At 39.2% G+C, this 16,708-nt stretch overlaps 1 protein-coding gene across 21 annotated transcripts in view; it reads left to right on the forward strand.

Moving 5' to 3' along the window:
* The first annotated feature begins 6,927 nt into the window (after window positions 1–6,927).
* The window catches only part of MYO3B (myosin IIIB), a 248,769-nt gene continuing 238,988 nt past the window's right edge, over window positions 6,928–16,708 (forward strand). For 15 of the 21 annotated variants that reach the window (XR_002047282.3, XM_019290511.3, XM_039554756.1 and 12 more), the window contains exons 1-6: window positions 6,928–7,022; window positions 7,421–7,553; window positions 9,278–9,392; window positions 11,305–11,383; window positions 12,443–12,508; window positions 12,710–12,746. Coding sequence is in view for 18 of the 21 variants with exons in the window: in XM_019290511.3 (XP_019146056.1) it covers window positions 12,502–12,508; window positions 12,710–12,746 (44 nt within the window). In the remaining 3 variants the exon portion in view is untranslated. The other 6 variants (XM_039554749.1, XM_039554762.1, XM_039554752.1 and 3 more) reach the window with 4 other exon arrangements.

A 16,708-nucleotide genomic window follows, 5' to 3' on the forward strand; every position in this document is an offset into this window, starting at 1 on the left:
AAAGCTGGAGAAAAGCAAGTATTCTTCATGCCCAATACTGAAAAAAAATAGTTGAAGTATTTACTGTCCCTACATTTTGGCCTTAAATCTGGTGACCAGATGTGTATGTGTCACATTTTAATGTAGAACACAACTGTGTACTGAAGCACTTGACAAACCAGAACAACATGTTCTCAGGGATTACTTATAATTCTGGCAAATACCTAAAGTAGATAATGAGCCTTTGTCTCTCTTTCAGGTGTCAAGGAATATCCTTTGCACGTGGCTATTGAAGCCACTAATAGTTTGCTGTGAAAAGTGTTACTTTCCTTCTGTTTCTTTGAAGAACTGGAGCTCTCCTTTCTTTTGTGCCTTTGTTGTCTCCATGTTGTATATGCAACTGCTTTGTTTGTGTAGTATTGCACAACAAAAGAAGCCTAAACCAGCTGGAGAGCCTCTGCAACTGTACAGCAATACTTTGTGAATAAGATAGCATTTTCTCAGGGTAATTAATGCAGAGATAGTCAGGGGAGTGCAGCTTGAAAATTAGTTTCTAGAGACTCTGGGTGCTTTCTTGCTCTATGGTGCTGGTCATTTTAGGTTTGTTACACATCAGCTTTGAAAATTTAAAACTAACTTTGCATTTTTCCCAGGTATCTCCACAGGCCCTAAAAGAAACTGAGAACAATTTCCCATTGTTCTCAAGAGAGTTTAGTATGGAGCTGGTGTTTTAATCTCAGCTCTGCAACAAGGTACTTGGTGACAATGCTGGTGTAAACATACACATCATATAAAATATAGACATGAAGGTTTTGTTAAACTAAGATCTTCAGGGCAGCTGAAGGGACTGTTAAGTATTGTTTCATTTAGGTTCTCTAGCAGTCTCCTTTATCCTGCTTGTTTTTTCTCAACTTGTAAGCTCCTTTAAGACAGGGAACACCTCCTGTTTACATCACTAAGTAAATAAGTGCTGCTCTATAATGTTAGATCAACTGGTATTGGAGCAAGTCCAGGTAGTATGATCTTCCATCATCAGTAAATATATATATGCACACAGGACTTAAGTGAGATATGGCCCTTTCATGTTTCATTTTCATGCTTTTTGCATTTTTTCAAACTTTGCTTCCTTCAACCTCAATTGTCCCTCCTCACACAGATATGCTGGTAGTAATCAAAACAGGAAATTAAAATGGGATTGTTTCCCATACTCAGACATGACTGGACAAAATAATACCTCTTCAATATCTCTATGTCATCTTTTTTGTCCAGCCAGAAGCTGCTATCTCAAGAAATACTTTCTGAGAGTTAAAGAAGCTTATTGCCTTTCAATACTTAGTGCAGTATTTGTAGGACTGATACTTTCCAGCAGGTGACTAATGTAATTGAAATAACCTTCAGATACCTGGCTATTCAGAAAAGGTTCATACTTCCACTCTCTCCCTACGTGGACTGGATTTTTAGTTACATAACTAAAATAGTTACATAACTAAGACTTCTTACAGAACATTTCCCTTACACGAGAGTATTTAAAAAAAATAAATTAGAAGGATGCTATTTTAGCAGCACTTATTTCACAGACTGGTGTTCTTTCTGTTTTAATCCTGGGCAAAATTAGGGGCTATTAATCAGATTACTGCATGTAATTTTACAATTCCAATCTGTCTAAACAAGTAAGAAATCCAGAGCAATCTGAAGCTAAGGTACTACAGTAACACTGCTCTTCTGTGGGAGAATGTTTCTAAGAACGCTGGAGTACATTTTTCACTGTATATTGCAGAGCTGTGTTGCATCTCATCCTCCGAAACATATGTCAAAATACATGTTATGTGTGTGAATACCAAGGTGGTTCCCTAGCAACAATAAATAGAAGAAAGCTCAGCCCATTCAAGTGATTTGCCTTAGTAAGTGTGAGGCAGCAAAGATGGATTTTGAATACTAAGGGAACTCACTAGCTGGAAGAAGAAAAACAGCAAATAAAGAACTGTAGATACGTCTTACCCAGCACTGCTATTGTGTACATCTTAATTGGGAATTTGCATAAGATATTCTTAATGTGAAATACCATCTCATTTTACTCTTTCCTCTGCAGCTTTTAATTTTCTGTACTATAGAGGGATAAAATGTTGCCTGTGGGAAGATGTAAGGAGAAGGCACTTTGGATAAGTTCATCTTCCAAACTTTATTATTAATGTCCTATGTGCTCATAGGTAGCATTGAGTGATACAGGACACTCAGTAGCTCAGATGTTCATCCACTAAGGGTAAATGCATAGATTTAAACATAACAGGCACATGGTGTGACTCTTGGGGATGGTCCATGCAGAGATAAGAGTTGGACTCTGAGATCTTTGTGGGTCCCTTGCAAGTCAGGATATTCTGTGATAATAATTTTAAAATAATAATTAGCTATGAGATGTTGTAATGGCACTCCCAGTTACACTACTGCTGCCTCTGTGACGAAGGCTTCACAAAGCAAGAGTAAGGATTACTCTTGGGAGCATCACACTCCAGCTTGCAGAATAAAGAGTGTTTTATAGTATTTGGGTAATGGGACTTAGGTTACAGAACAGAGTAGGTACCACTAACTGTGGTACACATTGCCAGCTAGACTCTGTGGCTAATTGGTATCTAGAGTATACAGTGTGTGGGCTCTTCTATGTATATTTTTGTTGTTGGCTTTTAAAAAAGTCCTTTAAGTCACCTTCCTCTGGAGTTCAGAGTCAGAAATGAATCCAGTATAATTCCAACTCACTGTAGTTCAGCAGTGCTATTTACATTTCAGTGCTATCCCTACACCAGGCATTCCATCTCCTCCCCGCTTCTGTTTCCACGTGTCTGCCTGAGGTCTGCAGTTTGTGCTTATGATTTGTAAGGGCTTGACTATGGTTATGTACCTTGCACTTCAGTCTTGGCTAGAATTGTTATATTATTGACCTGCTTTTCTGCTTTTTCCTGATGCAGGTGTAATTACTCTTTAATGCTGTGCTGCTACCTACGTAGTTTTGCTGCACTTCTGTAGTCCTTAGCTGAATACTCTGCAGCTGTTGGTTTCTTTAAATCATCTTCAAATACATGCATAAAGCTCTAAAGTTTTTCTCACTACTTCCATTGATTTCAGAGACAGTGGAATCCACTCTTACATTAACATTGCTGGTATGTAATTTCCTTCACTACTGAAGAATTTTTGAATGGAGGTTTTCTCCTTTTCAGTCTCCTTTGCTGTTTTTTGCTTTGATCCATGCAGTAAAACTCAGTTGCTTTGCCCTTTCTGTCCTCAGTATTCAGGTAATGCAGTAGTTTCCTATTCAGGATTTTTCTTCTACTAGTTCAAAAGAAGAAAACTAGATGTCTCAGCTGGAGCAACAATCTTTGTATGCAAGTATGCACAGACACATTAAATGCAGATACTGCCATTTCAGATGTCAGTTTAAAAACATAACTGCCACAAGATCTTGGCTACCAAACCTCTTGCACAGTTTGTTTTTTTCAAAATGGTAGCAACCCTTAAACAAAGTGCATTTGCATTTATTTAAAAGCTAAAAAAGGAAAACTAGAGCAGCACCTGTGTGACTTGGTAGGACAAGACAATAAAACATAATACACAGTAACTTGGATACTTAAGACTTCACAGTGCTGTATCTGCATACCCAAAATTCAAAACTGCCTTAAGATTTTCATGAAAGCAGTATGCATTTCAGCAGTGTCCTTAAAGTCTTAACCACTGTTTTTCCCCTTCCAGCAAACCTGTTTACTATTATTACATTCAATTCTGATTCACCAGTGTTTATGATGTGTGTAGCTTAATGCAATCATGCATTCTCTTTGTAATCACAAGTCCATCTCTGGGCAAAGAAAAGTGTACACAGAGATGAACAGGTATTTAAAAAGCAAGAAGTCCTCCTAACTTAAAAAGGGATTTACTGTAGTGAATAATGGTTGTGCATATCCATTTAGATAACGAGATTTTAAGATTATAAATCAGAGTAAGACAATGCATCTCAACCTTTTACTTACAGAAGGAGTAGGTTCCATTATAATGATATGTTTCCATTTATAATTTGTTGGTTACATGTTATTTTACAAGTCAGTGTTGTATGACAATTTAAACATTAACAGATTGCCAAAAAAACTCTAGTTAACATATAGCAACTGAAAGCTTCTGTGGACTACACTTTGGACAACCTCATCAGTTAAATTCTGTAGATTACTGCCTATGAAATATTTTGTTTCCATTCAATTCTTGAGGGTATAGCATTTTATAACATTTCATTTAACAATAGCTGGCATCCAGCCATGACCATATCAATGATGAATTATTTAATTTTCTAATGCAGTCTAAAGCAAGGCTAGGAATGGCTTGCATTAGTGCAGCCATTGTATAACAAGTCTATCATTATTGCACTTGTAATCAGAAGTACTACAACAATTAAGAGCTATTCTTTTTCTACCTGAGATTTGCAAGCGACAACAAAAAGTAACAGCTGTGCTTTAATATGGCTTGTTTCTGTCTGGCTTCAGAATAAGCAACATTCCTGTAAACTGGAGTTTAGGATGGACAAGTCTTCCCATTACTGCAAACACTAACATTAACCTGTATAGCATTACAAAAATGAAAGGGTTATGAGATCCAATATTTATTCCTGCTGAAATGCAGAAGTTAGGATTAAGATAAAGGGGGATTGGGCTGGGTTTGGGGAGTTTTTTGGGGTTTTTTAATCTTAAATTGCAATAAATTAGCTGCCTTTTCAAATTCTGCATTATGGTATTTTGGTGATACATGGATGACTACTGACGAGTTGTGAAGTTGTTATACTTACAAAACCACTGCACTGAAAATTGCTTCATCATGGAAGACTGCTGTGTGTTTGGAAATCCAGTGTGGGATATAAGCATACCACCTGTGTAGCTCCAACCCAGTGTAGTTACCCATTGCAACTGTACCCTGACTGTAAACAGGTATGTTCAACAGGCTGGCAATGTTCAGAAAACATTGTTTGGATTCTAGCTGGACAGCAAGTTATCTAGTGAAAAGGGATTAAAAAACCATCAGCATAAGAACAAAAGTAGGTACAGGAAGAGAAATAAAATTAAGAAACAAATGAGTTTTGTAACAGAACTCACAAAGGTCTAGATTGTATGAGCCAAAATTACGTAGCAATAAATGAGGAAATTCCTATGTTTCAAAAACTAACATAAGAATCTGGGAGAAATGTGGGAATATCTAGAACTTCTAGATTTAATTATCAAAGAATTCTTGAGAATAATGAGGAACATGCAAGGCATACATGCAGAATACTGCATGAAGATGTTAATTTTGCTGAATCTTGGTGCTTCTTACATGGTAAGGAATATTCACATTTCAGAACTTTATGCAGAACTGATGTTCTAAAGTATGTTATATAACTTTCATAAACTGAGGGCATGTAGGATTAAACATTTGGATCCACCTTGGACAAGCCTGTTGATGGTCAGATGTGTGTCTAATATTACTATTTGCTGTCTATATTACAATTTGTTGTCACACTGTTTATATAATTCTGTGTACAACAGGGCCATTCACTTAAGAGTTCGTCTCAATGATCCTGCCAGGTCCCTTCCAACTTGGTGGTTCTGTGATTTTACAGTTGCTGACAAAAAGAGAAAATAATGACTTATGATGAAGACTTTGTATTCTACAGTGTACAAAATTTCAACAAAACAATAGTGTGAAATGGAGCACTGCCCAGCAAAACTTCTGGAGACTCTTGTATCACCTCAAATTCATTTTAATGCTGTGATGGGCTAAACTCAGAGAAAATGCTTAGGATTTCCATTTTCTACTGACTATCTGAATCAAGGTTGGCATCAGCTAGTTTTGATAAAGGATTATCTTGACATAATTTACTAGAATGTGGATGGCAGGGGAAAAAGTGTGTCTGTAAGATTACAAAGCACAGAATTCACTAATCAAAGGTAAAAAAAATTACCTTGGTCATAATGATGATAGTTAGAAACTTGTTAACACTGGTACAGCAATTGGTAAAGGTAGTGCTGAAGGAGTGTTGTAGAGAAATCCACTGCTCCTTGGTCTTTAAAGTTTGCATCTTATATAAATACGAAAAGATACACGCTATAAAGCTCTCATACTTTTTTTTTTTTTTTTAAATTATAAAGATTACTTACAGTTAAATACACATGAGAATGAATACCATGCTTGAAGTGGTACTGGAACTGTGGAATGAGTCAGCCCTTGTTGAAGCTGATGAATACAGCACTCTTTGTAACACTGTATGAGGCAGGTACAGTTACAGCCGCGGAGGAAGAACCAAAGGGGGTCACGATGGGCTGGCAAAACGCAAAGAGAGAAGTGGTGCAGAAAACTGAGTGGGAGGGAGCCCCCGTGATGTGTTCACTTGGAAAAAGCATCGGCATATTGATCAAAAGAACAACCTCCCGTTTTTCTAAGACTTTTTGTAAACAAACAGAAGTGTCTAAGAGAAATAAATACCTGAATTTCTTCTCCTGAATCAACCTGAAAAACGGTTATGACAGAACTCAATTAAGACAAATAGGTACAAAAGGAGAAGCCCAAAGACGGGAGCTCTCCCCCACACTCACAGTCAAAGGGGAAGAAATACTTTATAAAATCCTTTCCTTCACCAGGACCCATGTCTCAGAGCACAGACGGAGCTGCGCTCGCAATTCATTGTTTTCCATAATTAACTAAATGCACAGAAGGGGACTGAGGCGTTTAGTTCCAGCGATTCTGCTAGATGTGCACCTCTACGCATCGGTTTTATTTCTGTAAAAGCTCACTAAACATTATCTTTCCTACACGGCGTTCAATGGACTTTTTCCCGAGAGCCTCCGGCCCTCCTCCCGGGCTCCTCGCCGGGAATCCCCGAACCGCGCCCGCCCTGAGGGGCCGGCACGCGCCGCCTCACGGGGCCGAGCGCCGCCCCCGCTGCCGCCGAGTGCGGGGCTCCTCAGCGCTCGGTCCGAGCAGGCGAGTGGCAAATCCCGGCTCCTCAGCCGTGCAGAGACAGGGAGAACACTGTCTCTCAGGTGTGCCCAGCTCCCGCCAGGTCTCCGGCCCTGCGGGGCCGCCCGCAGACGGCTGGGGTGGGGGTCGCACCTCAACTGAGAAGGGCTTTGAAATGGCGTTCGCCGTTTGCCTTGCAGTCCTCTGGCGCTTAGAGCCGGGCAGGGGTTGTCACCTCTCTAGCGAGTCGGTGCTGGCAGGGCTTGTCACTGCCGCCGGGAGCTTGTCTTGGCCCCAGCGAAGTCTGCGCTCAGCCCCGCGGACTTAGGCGGGGAAGGGAGGTGGCCTGAGCGCCGCTGAGGTGGTCCTGGGCTGCCTGGGGGCACGGGTGGCAGCGCCGTAGAAGCGCTGCTACTGAGGCTGTGCGGGTACCCCGCCTCCGAGGGGGCGACCAGCTGTACCTGTTTTTCCAAAATCATAGGTAAGGAATGCTCAGGAAAAAAATCTCCATGATTAAAGATGGCAGAAGATACTACAAGGCAAGAAGTAAGTAGGCGTGATACGGAATTCAGGCCCATCGGGACAAGGCCATGAATAACTGAAGAAAAGTTTCTGTAAGTTCCCTAAGTAGATCTAGCTCTAGTGTATAGTGTTTCCTTAAGCGACCTATAGTAACTAGTGGACCATAATATACATTGCAAATACTATGGTAAACTTCATAAATTCCTTCAAGCAAATCTTCCTCCTGGGTACATACACGTATGCAGTTACTAGCAAAAGAAAGGAAAGGTACTGTTATCTGTAGACAGTGCTGCATGCAAATTGAGGTAAGACTAACTTAAAATGTCTTCCTCTTTATTTCTCTGAAGTGGTGCATTTATTTTTATGAATACAAAATGGTTTTTAGTTTTCATTTTTAATGCTAGGTTTTCTCACTTCACTTGCCACTTTAAAAGCTGCACTCTGGAATTTCAGTTTCATTGCACTGAAAACCAAGGATCAGTGTTTTGAGGTTTTGTGAAGTTATTAGGTAGGAAACTATGTTCTTGTACAGAAATTTCAGTTAGCATGATGCATAGTATAATAATAGAGGTCACTGTCAGCAAGTTAGATGCAGTTACTGAGCTTTTTTTCTGTAAAAAGCAGTAAATTGTATCTTAACCTACTGTGGAGTCTTATAGAATGTGTTCTGAAAATACATAGAATCCTTTTTCAAGACCCTTTTTATATTCCCAAATTGAAGTCCAGCTTAATGTCAAATTCAAACTGTAATGCAGTTAATAATCCAGCCTTATATACTTTAATCCTTCAAATGTTAATCCAAGTTGGTGTTAATTATTGACATTGTAGCACAAAAATAAAAATAGAGTTCACCCAAGTTTTATTCAAACAATAAAAATGTGGCTTGAACCAAGCAGAGGTATTTTTCCCTTGGGCTAAGATTTTCATATCATAATCTGGCTAGGAGTCAAGGTGAATATAGCTTTCTAAAAGCCATTTCTGACCCTTTTAAAAATGGAAAGTCAGTTTAAGTGCAAATGGATTGTTTTAGAAACAGGGAAAATATGAACTTCTGTGCTGATATGTGCTGCTCCACGGTGTTCCATGGTTAGGAAGCTGTAGGAACATTATCTGCAGCCCTATGTTTGTGTGCACTGGAGAGAGGGCCACTGGGTGATTCCTTCCTCAGCATTATGTGCTGCCCTGTTGATGTATGTGCACAGTAAGTGAATTACCCAGTACCATCCAAAATCTTTGATTAGAAGAAATATTGTATCTCTATTACTGACTTTCTGACTACAGAGAAGAGGGATTTAGTGAGCAGTGCAGTGGCTATTTGTGTGCTTTAAGAGCTTCCAGGACGGGTTTTGCAGTGTTTTTGCCAAATGCTTTCACGATAAAAAGTTCATTGGACAAAGACAATGATTCTTGCTGTGGTAATGCCTGGAGAGGCTCACTAACAAGGGCCTCCTGAGTGCAGGCTTGTCTGGGGAATAGAAACATCTTGTGTTACAAAGACAGAAGTTACTGTCGTTACCAGCCTTCTGGCCACTGTGGGACTGGAGAAGAGGGGAGTAATGAATAAAGTGCTAATACCGTGTGCGGTGCTGTGAGCGTAATCAAAGAACATTTGTGTACAGGAAGGGGCTTTGAAGTCCTGAAAGTTATCGTAATGGTTTGCTTTTGTTCTGCTTAAAAGTTTGGTTGGTGTTTTTTGTTGTTTAGGTTTTTTTTAACCTAGCCCTAGTTTTAAGTTGTCATCTGAGCACACTTAGTGAGATACATTCTGTACCTGTAGCTTCTCTGTCATTAGTTCTTACAAACTTACCCCCCCTAGAAGTGACTTCTCGTGATCCAAGGAAATAACAAGGGAAGAGGGCCTATGGATCAGTAACAGAAAAGGAGAAGGGGAGAAAAAAGCCTCATAACAAACCCTGAACATAACTGAACAGGTGAGCACTAAACTTTTTCCAATCTACTATGCAGCTTAACTTCAATAACGTAGAGCCAGGGAACAGAAAGATGTCTTGGGCTTGATTACTATAGGGAAGTTGGGAACGCTCTGCACCTGCAGGAACAATCAGCACGTAATTCAGTAGGAATTTTTCTTTTGTTGTAACTGTTTAACTCCTTTTCATGAGTTTAAACTGAACTGTACTGCAGCAGAATAAACAAGCTGCAATGGGGCTGGCAATCATCCAGGACACAAGTTCAAAGTGACATTTTTGGTAAAGACTCCTGTATTACAGGTGAAAATATGGAGGCATATTCCTCATAGTGCTAACCTGAGGACTCATTTGCTGTGATGGATTATGTCTCTGCTGTTTGATAAAGCCATGTAGCTTCTAAAATGGAGAGGGATGATAGGAAGAAGGTAAGGGAGCTGCAGCAGGAGAATCTAGAAGGACAGAAGAGTGCACAGTGAGGGTGATGTCGCCTGGGGGGTTACAGCGTGCAGCTGAGGGAAGCATTCATTCCTCTGTTTGTGGACAGTAGGGCGACTGCTCTGCAGGTAGAAATGGAGATGGATAAATAAAATGCATTAAATCAATCTCCTGCTAGTTCCTTCCTAACTTGTTCTGCTTTTCGTGCACCTTTCACGTCTCTGCACAGCTCTTGTTTTGGGAGTTGAGCATGTGACGTAAATAGTGAGGACACACAGTGCTACATCAGAAATCTGTAAAATAATTTGAGAAACTTTTGTTGTCTATTTGTGCAAAATAGCTGCAAGGAATTTTTCCCTCTCTGGGAAAGAGAACTTCTCTGAATAATGCATTGTATAAGTCCATACATGCTTTCCTTTTGCCAAAGCTGAAAAGCTTTATGGCTGTAGCTAGAATGGCACTGCTCTGGGATAAATGTCTGACAGTATAAGGCTGAGCTTTTCCATCTGAGTCCTGCACAGTGGGGAAAAGCTCTGCTGAACACAGCTGAGAATTGGCCTGTGGTGAGGGGGGAGGAAGCACATTTTTTATTCGCTGCTGCTGCTTTGTAAAGAACAAGTCATGTCAGTAGCTTCTTCCTAGCTGGTCCTCTTTTTCTCCACCCCTCATCTAGTTGTTTCTTCCTCAGACATGGCCTCTACCCTGCTGTGTGGAGAGGGAGTACTGATATTGTGTATCGAAAAAGGAGGCATTTGCAGAACTACACGTATGAAAACAGTGGACTAAGCTGATTTTACAGTATTTCTTAGGAAAGAGACGAAAATTCAGGAAAATTAATTAATCTTCTGAAGCATCGTAGCATACTGACTGTGGAGCGAGGTGCATTCAGTACACTGGAGAGTGTGGAACATGTTCAGCCTACTTGAAATAATGGCATAATTACTGCTATCAGTCTATTCAGGCAGCTGTTTGTCTAATACTATGCATGGACACCTTTTTTGTTTGGTTTTGCTTCGACCTTTCTCACTTTACACACACTTTCCACAATTTACAAGAAAATTTCATCTCCTTCAGTCTCATGCTACTGCATCAGAAACAATAGGGATTCATTTACCCCTCCAATTCACAGAGCAATGCTTGCAGTAACCCCTGGAGATTTCTGTAGTAAGCAACCTGAAACACTTGAAAGGGATATAGTTTCCAGAGGGGTCAGTGTTCATGTCTGAGAGCTTAAACAATATATTAAGCTGGGCATTTTGGTGAAGAAAAAAAAAATTTGCTTATATTTAATCTGAACTGAATTACTATTGCCACATTGTGTGCAATGACTGAAAATAGTGTATTAAATAGCAAGGTCAACTCTGTAAAGCAGATAGTATCTCTGTTAATAAATACATACTTCCTGCCTTGTATTTACTTGGAACTAATATTAATCCTTGTAATTCAGGAACTAAGTATCCATCTTCCTTTGTGTCTAAAGGTGGGAACCAGCCACTTTACTTTTGGCTGCCTGAGAGTCAAACATGGAGGGTGTTGAGATTAAGGTATAAGAAAGAAAGGTGAGTTCCAAGTAAGGGGAGGCATTTGAGTAAGCAATGTGTATCTCTTGGTCCCAGTTTCCCAGAGGCACCATGCAGACAAAGAGTTTCTGATATGTACTTTTCCTGAGTGATGCTCCCTTCCAGACTCCATATGCTGGTCCTATTTTCTCATTGTTGTGAATGTCAAGTTTAAATGTCCAACTTCCATGTGGATATTCACATTTGAATGCTTAAGATGAGTCTTGTGTCTCCCACTCCTAGAATTAGGAGCCTAACATCTAGACAGAAGAGTATGAAGTGCCTGAACAGATAACATAATTTTCTGAATGCTGTCCTAATCATTAGTGTCTGCTTCATGGCATTGAAAGTAATAAGAGTTCTGCAGAACAGAATACAGAGGAACTAGAAAATTCTCTCTTGAGAGGAGAAATTGGTGTCAATAACTCCTTTCGTCCTGGCAAGGTGTCTTCTGTTGGTTGATACACTCTAGTTGCTATCAGCAGTATCAAAGGACACAAAGTAATGTAAAAGAAGTTCCAGCCTTTACCCAGGTATCTATAGCTTTCATTCCTGCTGTGCTATGCCATATTCAAAGTTAATTGGATGATCCAGTTTTAAACCTGAAGTACAGTATGAACCTAGAGACTGTATCAGTGCAGTTGTAAGTTGCTTGAAGAGCAAACATCTACAATGTTTGGTACAAAAAGCTGGAGGCTAAAACAAGAGTGTTGGAAGCATATTAGCAGTTAATGACTGAAAATAGAGGTGACCAGTGGAATGGGAATGTATACAATAACCATATAACAAAAACCAGATTTTTTCCAGTTTAGTAAAATTCTACATTGTGAGAGACTGGTATGAAGACAGTTTAAGGGACGTTGTTCACCATTCCCCTGCACTGCAATAAAGCATCATCCTGTTTCTTTCCATATGCCATTTAGTGTTCAAAATAGATCAAGTGAGCTAAGTTGCCTTTACAAACTAAATCAGACTGTAAGCTTTGTATTTGTTTCATTCATCGTGTGCTTTTGAGGCCTCCTCATGTTCCTGTTAATAATTCAGGCTTTCCTATTCTAGGTTTATTGCTCAGAGAGACAGTACCTTTTGCTGAGTTGAGCATATGGCTAACAGGAGCTATGTCAGGTAAAGAATGCAACCTGTAGTTTTTCACCTTATTCTCTTTTGTTGTTAGTCAGCTTTGGAATAGAACTATAATGCAGTCAGGTTTGTTACAACTGTTAGCTTGGGTAGCCTGTTACTTTGATATAGCTGGAAAAATGCCAAAGATCTCAAGTGTCTTGAAGACTGTCAACCTTTTGCTTTTTCTGTTTCTTGTTGCAACAGATGAGAACAGAGCAAGTCCTGAAGCAAACTGGATTAGGTAAGAAAGAGTTTTTAAATGTTGTCATCTTTTACACCCTGGAGAAAAACTAAATGTGTTGTTTTGACTCCCTTCCACAAAATAGACAAGTCCTTGTCTCATTCTGCTAACGTGTCATAATTGTTCTACAGATGTCAGCTGGTAGCTGGGGACTGCTCCTCTGCTTGGAGCTGTATTTATTAACCTTTTTATTTTTTTCTTTCTCATGTAATGAAATTAAGCTATTCAGCCGGGCAAAATAGCTGATTCCTGATTTCGTCTTAATGCCAAGAACACTGTGAAAGTTACGGAGAGCATGTAATTAAATGTAACAGTTACTGACAGTTGTTGCTTTGCAATGTGGCCTTCATACGTTTCTGTAACAGCGCAGCTATACTTGATAGGTTGCATTAGAGGTGTAATTCCATTCATAAAATTCCCTAAGGGTAGAACTGCCCTTGTGATTTTGGGCTTTTTCAGCCCCTTCTCTTTCTACTGCAGTTCAAAAACTGCTTGCTGGTGAGAGACTTTTGAACTGAGAGGTGTGTGGCATGATGAAATACAAATGTCTGTGACTGGTGAAATTCTTAGGTATATTTTTTAGGTAACTCTTTAGTCTCACCTCTGAAAGAAAATTCAGTGCTTAGTTTCTACAGGCCTTACCTGTTGGCCTCCTTCAAAAGAGTGATTGTTATAAACCGTACCTTAAAGGCTGTTAGTCTTGACTTACGAGTTTGTAGTGTTGATAGTTATGATGTAGGGCAGTGCCTAGAGTATTGGAGGAGGAGTAAGCTTTTACAACCTTGATACAATAAGAAAGGATGGATTGTGAAGAGTGCAGCCTGTACTGCTTTCATTATAACTCCTGTCTGAAGAATTGACTCATGGTATACCTTTTTCTGCTTGGGTTCTTTGCCAAAAAAATAAAATGGTAGCTTTCTTTCTCATCAGGAATCATGGCACTGTCAGTGTCAACCTATTGTGAAATGAAACCTGGGGATTTCATTATCAAAAATTTTAAAAAGAAAAATCAATTCCCTGAAAATAATAATGCTGTAGGTAACAATTTCCAGCTGAGGATTTGCATATTAAGTGTTAGCTCTTTTTAAAAAAGCCCAAAAATTCTTGCATGGAATACTTATATATGTGTATAGTAACAAGAATAGCTCTTTTTAAGTCATTGTGATAATGGAGCTAATGACAAGACAGTTGGCACTGCCGCGCTAAGGTGATCTTCACCCTTGCAAGACAAAATATAGTTAGATTAGCACAATTTTTGCAGAGATATGCAGTTATTCATGTGTATAAAAGATTTGACTTCTGTTAGCCAGCAGATGCCTGTGTCCTTGACAAAGCTGTTTTTGCAAGATAGATATATCTATGGAATTCACAGTGATTTGTAGTATATGCCACAGCTTCTTCTCCAAAGTGCTTTGTGACATGAAAACATGCAAATATGTTGGGGACTACATGGAGGATATTGTGGAGTGTAGTGATGATACCTTTACTGGTAAGGCTGCCCTAAGCCCAAGGTATATCAGATTGTCATAGGACCAAGTAAACCTTCTACTCTGTCCTTGACACAGTTCCAGCTCTATGATGGAGGCTGTAGTGAACTCCTAGATAAGCAGTTGTGCCCTACCTTTGCTGCCTTCCCAGTCTTTCGTCTTTCTTACATTTGGACCCGGGTGTGCGGGTCTCAAGTAGAGCTTTTTAACTATAGTCCTGCGTCTCCTTGTTCCAGGTGTTCTATTTTCTACCTGTAGCTGTCAAGAGAGAGAAGTTTTTTGCAGAACAGTTTTTTAGGAGGACTCTGTGTCATTAATAAGTAGCATATTGTAAATGTTTTGGTAAAGACTTTATAACATCCCAGAGTGGGGGGCTGAGGGGGTGGGTGTCCTGCAAAGGGAGAGGGCACTTGTTTTACTATGGGCTGCTTAATAAGTACAGCTGTAAGGCAGACACTAAATAGAGATTTGAGATTCGTATGGAAATGATGTGTTGTATGTAAAAATAGGTATAAGAAGGTAGAGGCATCTCTGGCAATTTTTTGCGGATAGTAAAAGAAAATATAAAAAAACCAGAAGGAACACTTTTTCCTGGCACTGAAACCTGAAACAACAGAAAAGGCTGCTTAAAACAGTTTGAAAGAGTGCTGTCTCTGCTCTTTGTGATTTCCTTGGTAGGTATAGGACTAGAAGAGTGGTCCTGATCTCAAAGGGGATCTCAATTACATTTGATTACTTCTTGGAAAAAGAAAAATCCCATCCATAGTTTTGTTTCATAAATACTTTCCTGCACAAGCAGAATTTACTGAACTCTTCCAAGTGGAAAGTTTCCCGATTTCTAGCAGTGTGTTCTGCTAATTCTACCCTTAGTGCAAATGTGACAGAAAGAGGGAAATGGTTCATGGTAGTTCAGCTGTAAGAATAATTTGTTCTATTAGTCTTTGATGATCAGTGCTGTTGACAGTTCTCATCTCTTCCATGGTCTTCCTACTTCTACTATTCTCTGTTACCCAGCCTAGCATGAACTGAAGGGTGGAAATGAACTGTGGTTAATTTGGGCCTGAAAGACAGACAGGACAAGTATTTTCAGTAAATCTCTCTCTTTCCCTCTCTCTCTCCATTTTTTATTGTTAGTAAGTATGTACAAAATATATACAGAATTTTAATACAAAGTAAGAGTTACTATGAACAAGACAAAATGGAAATGGAGAAGTAGCTTAGTGTGGTGCAGTGATTTTTCAGAGAAAAGGTTGCCTGTAGGATTAAGGCGGCCTGAAGGTCAGTCCCCTGAACATACCAAGACTTTGGCTGGTGGTAGAAAATTATTTTCCTGCAAATGCTTATCAGCTCACTGCAGATTTTGCAAAATCTGTGATCTTACTGAGGCATTTATTTTAAAAACCATTTTTAACAGCTGTTATTCCATATAGGTGAGGTTTTTTACTTAGAAAAAGGAGAAAGTTGCAAAGTTCCCTGAGTTACTGCATACTTTTTAATATCTTAAAAAGCGTTAAAACCTGGAGTTATAGGGAGAGCAGAAGCTGTTCTTCTTCAGGGTTCTTCAGGTTTCTGATCTCTGAATATGTTCCTGAGCAGTCTGGATGTAACTGACCTCCTCTCTGCCATGGGACAATCCTGTCATGTTGTAGTACGTCCATACAATTTGTCACTGAGCTATTTGATACATCATTGTATTTGCTCTACAGACTTGGTATAAAATCTGTTCTGAAAGAAAAAAAAATTTAAAGCCTTATTTCTGGTATTGAAAGAATGCAATATTGCCTTTGATAGCAGTTTTCCTGCATACATGGGAAATTAACTTAGTCTGAGTGCGTAAAGCAGGAGGAGTTGTACAACGTGTAGAGTGGGATGGCAGTTTTCATGTCTCCTGGTATATTTTTTACACTGTATTTTAAACCTACTGGAGGGATGAAAGATAGGTGTGATTAATTCCAGCTCACTTGAAAGAAGAGGGCATGTTCAGTGCACATCTTGTTGTCTCCAGTTGTTCTCTCATCATTTCTGTCAGTAGTTACATGGATGATCTTTATAACTTGTGTTTAGCCTGTGAAATGGATATAAAGACCTGTCAGAGTACCTTTTCTAATACATTTTCTTCTGAGGAAACAAACCTAACATAAATGTCACTTGTGGTATGAGCAACTGTAGCAGATGGAGCATTGAATTAATGGTCCTGAGAGGCAAGGCAGGAGAGATTATGAGATAAATATGGTAGATGTAGTACATAATTCAAAAAGTTTCCTGTGATTAAAAATGAATTCAAGGAAAAAGAGTATATCTTCAAAAGTTAAGAGCATTTTAAAATCACTTTATCTTTTGTATGTTTGGAAAAGTGTTAAAAATAATTTACAGCTATGTTTATGGGGAAAATTCCCCATGAGTTTAATCAAAAGGATATTTTTCAGCTGTTGATCTTACATTATTTTGTAATGAAAATTTTGAATATTCCAAAAT

The sequence above is a fragment of the Corvus cornix genome, chromosome 7, assembly GCF_000738735.6.
Source record: "Corvus cornix cornix isolate S_Up_H32 chromosome 7, ASM73873v5, whole genome shotgun sequence".
NCBI lineage: Eukaryota > Metazoa > Chordata > Aves > Passeriformes > Corvidae > Corvus > Corvus cornix.